The following is a 5,000-nucleotide window of genomic DNA, read 5'->3' as shown; positions in this document are numbered from 1 at the left end:
TATCAGGTCTGCACGCCCCGCACGTGCGTTTCACATTTTGATACATTTCTCCGCCGTTCTCGCTCCGACAACGACGTGAAATGACCATATTTGAGGTTATGTAAAGGACGCCAGCATCCGACAATGAATTTTCAATTTTCGCTCAAAACATCCACACCTTTCATACCACTTTTGTTTCTGGAATGTTGATACACACTTTCCTTGCCGAACGACTCGGGATAATCGCGAAATTACTACAATAGAGCGATTTTCAATTGAGTAATTACTTTGGCCAATCAAAAACGACGCAGACAATCCTGTACAACCAATCAAAACTCGAAGTAATTACACGTAGCCGACACAAAGCGCGGGAAAATGTGCACGCGCGAGCCACGATTGGTTTTGGTTTCACTTGTGATTGGTTGAAAAAATGGCGCGACAACTTTGAACCAATCACTGAGTGAAGTAATTCTAAACCTAAGCAATTCGCTAATTACTTTTGACACTCAATTGAAAACCATTCTAACAGGGAATAATATTTTTAGAAAACGTTCTCGTAGCAATCGTCATCGTCCTCGCTTCAACTCCCAAATAGGGAGCTTACGAAACGAGAACGACGACGGTTGCGAGAACTTCATTTAAAAATACGAGCTCGCGTTATTCATATCACATATTCATATCACGAGCGTGCAGATCCATTGTTTTTTCTCACTAAACCTATTGTTTTGTAGCGTCGTCGTTGCCGTCGGCGTCGTCGTTTCGTAAGCTCCCTAATAGCAGAGACGGCGGCGGCCTTCCAAATTCCATAGCACTTACACCGTTTTTCCTGTGGCCCGCTGCAAAAATAAAACTACTTAAAATTTTCCAGGTTTCAAGGTGGCTATAAACAGGGTTCGTTCTAGATTTTGTCTATAAAATTCCAGGAGTATTCAAGGAGTTTTTAAGAACAAGAAATTGAGTTTTCAAGGAATCTTTATAACAAGATTTATATGCCATACATAGTGTTTCAGTGTTTTCTTTGCTGAAAAAGCCTACCTTGAATTCCAGGGCTTTTCAAGGACTTCAAGGAGTTGCACGAACCCTGTATAAATCTGCCCTAGATAATTTTTTCTAACTTTGCAGAGAGTTTAAACTCGACCTGCTAATCACGTTTCATCAATAAAAAATGGGCGCTCCACCGCCTTCGTTTTTGAGACATATGCATTTAAAGACAAAATATAGGGCGCTTTTAGATGGGTCTTTTGTTTGCCATGGTAACCTATAACGTCACATCAATAAGGGCAGTTACTGGTTTCCATTGCCTTGATGTGAAACAGTGTTGCAGAATCTTCAATTAAGACATTCCCTCCAAATTGTTGAAACCGGTTAGAGCCACCTCAAAACGCCACGTACTTAAATAACTACAATTTTCCAGGGGTCTCTTAGAGATAATTGCTTTATCTGTCCAGATAAGAGTGGGGAGCACTTCTCCCTTTCAACTATAAAGGGACATTCCATAACGCTGTTGTTTGTGTGACTGCTTGACACACAAGAACACGAAAGTAGAGCAAGTTCAAATTTATGTTGAAAATGGACCTGTTCTTTACCTTCGCTCACCGTAGTCTGTAGATAACACTGTCCACAATCATGGTCTGGACTTAATTTTTCCGCACTCTAGCATATAGTAAATTTACAGGTTTCTATGAGCAACATCGCTCTCTTTTGTAATCGCAAAAAGCAAGGGGTTTAGCATGGGTTAGACTTCAAACAAATAAATACATTTATGCCAAATCTGAAAAGGGTGTCAGGCTTATCAAATTTTAATAATTTCGCAGACAAAAACCTTGTCAGATGTTCTTATAAATAACAGAGTTCAAAAGTTTCCAGCTTTGTTAGCAATCAGCATGCTCATCGTTGTCTTCACAGATAATGCATATTTCGAATTGCAGATAAAAATTGTGTCGATGCCTTGTTGACTTCGAACGAGTTCGGACATCTTCGTGTTTCCGCGACCAAACGGTGCACTTCGTGAATGATGAAAACCGATGAAAACCGCGGGCGCGGTTTAGACCACAGGCGCATTTGTAAATTTGTGAAGATGGTGCTTCAAGATAGCAGCTTCTTCCTCTGTTCTTGTAGTAAGAATTCCAAATGTTCTGCTCTTTTCATGGCGGCCTGTGCAAAACCAAACATTACCGCTGTTTTACAACTGTCAAGGGGGAGGAGGATCAAGAATTTAAGTAAAATTGTACGTATTGAAACAATAATTCAAATCGTTTCTACATCACTAATTCAACGACATTATCTACTAGAAACAGGATAAAAAATGTTACAACCCATGATCAGTTTCAGCGACCTTATTATCAGGCGGCGGCTACCGACTGAAAGACATCTTTTCGAATTTCCGATGAACTAACGAAAGTGTGATAAGGTCTCTCTGATTTTTGGCCTTTTCCTTTTCCATATCTCCTCTATAGGAGAATCTTTGCTCACATCAGCACAAGGCTGCCACGAATAAAGTGCACTGAATTTTTGAAAGTGTATTAATTGCATAATGGCGGAGCAATCTCTGAAAATTCCTTTGCGATGTTGCAGGGAATCTCTGAGCAAAGATGCTTTGAAAATTCGAAATTTTATAAAGAATATATGGGGCCATTAACGCTTTTGCCCCCACCCACGAATTTATCATGGCAGTTTTTGATGGCTAATAACCGGCTCTTTATCGAAAATTGGAGATTTAACTCTGGGCCCGGGCAAACTGCTTCAACATTTCCTTCAACATCTGTCCGAGTTTGTTGAACAGTTCCCCCCCCCCCCCACCCCCCCCTTTCAACCGTGTTGCAACATGTTGAAACTAAGTTGAATCGATGTTGAATGAATTTAAAAGCATTTAAACTTTGCTTCCACAACCATTCAAGATTTCTTTTGTTTTCGCGAATGTTGAGTGAAGTTGAATGTGCCTGCATCCGTCTTTCAACATTGTTGGTTATGAGAGTGCGCACTAATCGGTCTCTCAATGACATATGATGTCCGTATCCAGAGTAACAACTGCGGATGCAGCCTGGGACTGAATACAAGGCCTCCCGTGAGCTGTGTTGAATCAAATGTTGGATGGCCTGTTGAAAGCGTTTTCCCACCCTAGCAATCAACATCGTTCAACAAAATCGAAAGCCGGCATGTTGAAGCAAATGTTGAAGACGTTTGACCCGGGCTCTAAGTTTACTTTTGAAGTCAATTTGTAAATAAAACTTTCTAAGCAAGGACCAACGTAACAAAACAGAAGCACTGGATCCTGGTGAAGGACCTTATCAGGTCGGTAGTCATTGCTTGTAAAACCCTGATGAAGAAAAGACAGTTCCTTTCGAAATATTGGCTTTTTTTAATATATTCCTTCACCGTTATATCAGCCTTGCTCTTTTTAGCTTTTTATAATTTGTAAATAGCATGATGCATTCTGTGGGCAAACTTGTAAAAAAGTAAAAAAACTATGTTAATGCAACAAATGTAAACAATGACATGAGCAAAGATTCCCTTATTTTCAAGCACGCAGGGTTTTGTTATGCTTTGCAATGGTGCGATCCGATTGGTTGATATACGTTGACGGTCTTGGGTGTATGGAAAAGTATCATCATGATGACATCAAGAAGCTGCTATGCCGTTACCTGATGTTGCTCGCGTAAGGTTTTCATCGTCTCTTCCTTCTTGGCAATGGCCTGCTTAACCCTTTGAAAGAAAACAAGACAAACTGCAACGTCATCCGAGGCAGGTTTGGCAAAGTGGCCATAGCGCCCGACTTCTACCATTACGGAACCTTTGCGATTCTTTTGTCTTTTTGTTTTGACTCTTTTTTGGGTGAAGGGCTGGTGTAGTGGTGAGAGCACTCGCTTCCTACCCGTGTGGCCCGGGTTACATTGCAAGACTCGGCGTCATATGTTGTGGGTTGAGTTTGTTGGTTCTCTACTCGGCTCCAAGAAGTTTTTTCCCGGATATTCAGGTTTTCCCCTCTCTCAAAAACCAGCATTTGATTTAATTTGAGCGGGTAATTTGCTGATATCAGTTTTCAGTGTCCCCAATGAGTGCTCCAGTGCTTGAAGACTAGACACTTAAATAAAGTTCATTTCCTTCCTTTCCTTCCTTCCCCTTCAACGCAAATTCCTACTTAATCTCGGAAAGATATTTATTTACGAACATGAGTTTGGAAGAAGAGGAAGGTTGGGCAGAGAAAGAAATTTCTCCTTACGGGATGAACGAAAGGCGAAAGGAAAAAGAATACAGAGGAGGAGAGGACTTCCCCATGCCTTACTGAATCCAACATAACGGCTGGGCAAACATCTTAAGTGTACACGCGCTACCTAATCAGACGCTTGATAATGATTTCGGGATACTGAGCAGATTCTACTGACCTTTTGTGTACTTCATCCATTTCCTGTTCTTTCTCTCGAGTAATTCTCTCTATTTCTAGTCTGTGTCGAGCTTTCATTTCGCTCAGTTCGTTCTTAAGCCGTTTGTTGTCCTCATCCGTCGTCACTAGCCTGGGAGACAGAAAAACAAGTCGAAAAAAAATAGTGGAAAGTCGTATACTTTAATTAAGCCTTTCTTGGTACGTCACGCAGTGGAAAGATTCCGTGACCAATCCAAAAAAATGTCACGCTTTGAAAACTCTAAACCTCTTTCCTCTGCGGGTTTTAATCATGTTCATTATTATTCAATGGAAACGGGAGAGGATAATCATTTCAGAAGCTTGGAAAGAGCCGCGGAGGGTGCTACCTGTAGCTTTCTCAGAAGAATGATTGCCTCGGGGTAAACTTCAAACGCGTACGATCTTTATTACGGAGACGGTTTGACTACAAATAATAGAAAATCAACAAAACGACAATCGAGAAAATATAATAAAAGCGAAATTGAATGAAACAATCCACAGAAAAACGCACTTACAGACATTTCCCGATTTGAGCGGAGCAGTTAGCTTACAATAAAGCTTCTCGATTGGATTCACTCTCTTCTTCTGATTTTACTCTCGCTATGTTATTCCTCTCTCGCGT

The 5,000-nt window shown here is 40.9% G+C and overlaps 1 protein-coding gene across 1 annotated transcript in view; it reads right to left on the bottom strand.

Moving 5' to 3' along the window:
- Nucleotides 1-1,755: 1,755 nt before the first annotated feature.
- Nucleotides 1,756-5,000, bottom strand: part of LOC137970664 (centrosomal protein of 131 kDa-like) — a 37,310-nt gene continuing 34,065 nt past the window's right edge. The window contains exons 27-29 of the mRNA XM_068817187.1: nucleotides 4,362-4,490; nucleotides 3,621-3,681; nucleotides 1,756-2,133 (exon numbers count right to left, since the gene is read on the bottom strand). Of these exons, the coding sequence (XP_068673288.1) occupies nucleotides 2,065-2,133; nucleotides 3,621-3,681; nucleotides 4,362-4,490 (259 nt within the window). The 3' untranslated portion in view covers nucleotides 1,756-2,064. The remainder of the gene's footprint in view (nucleotides 2,134-3,620; nucleotides 3,682-4,361; nucleotides 4,491-5,000) is intronic.

Source organism: Montipora foliosa, chromosome 9, assembly GCF_036669935.1.
Source record: "Montipora foliosa isolate CH-2021 chromosome 9, ASM3666993v2, whole genome shotgun sequence".
NCBI lineage: Eukaryota > Metazoa > Cnidaria > Anthozoa > Scleractinia > Acroporidae > Montipora > Montipora foliosa.
Note: the sequence above shows the minus strand (reverse complement) of the source record. Positions and strands in the feature narration are given on the sequence as shown.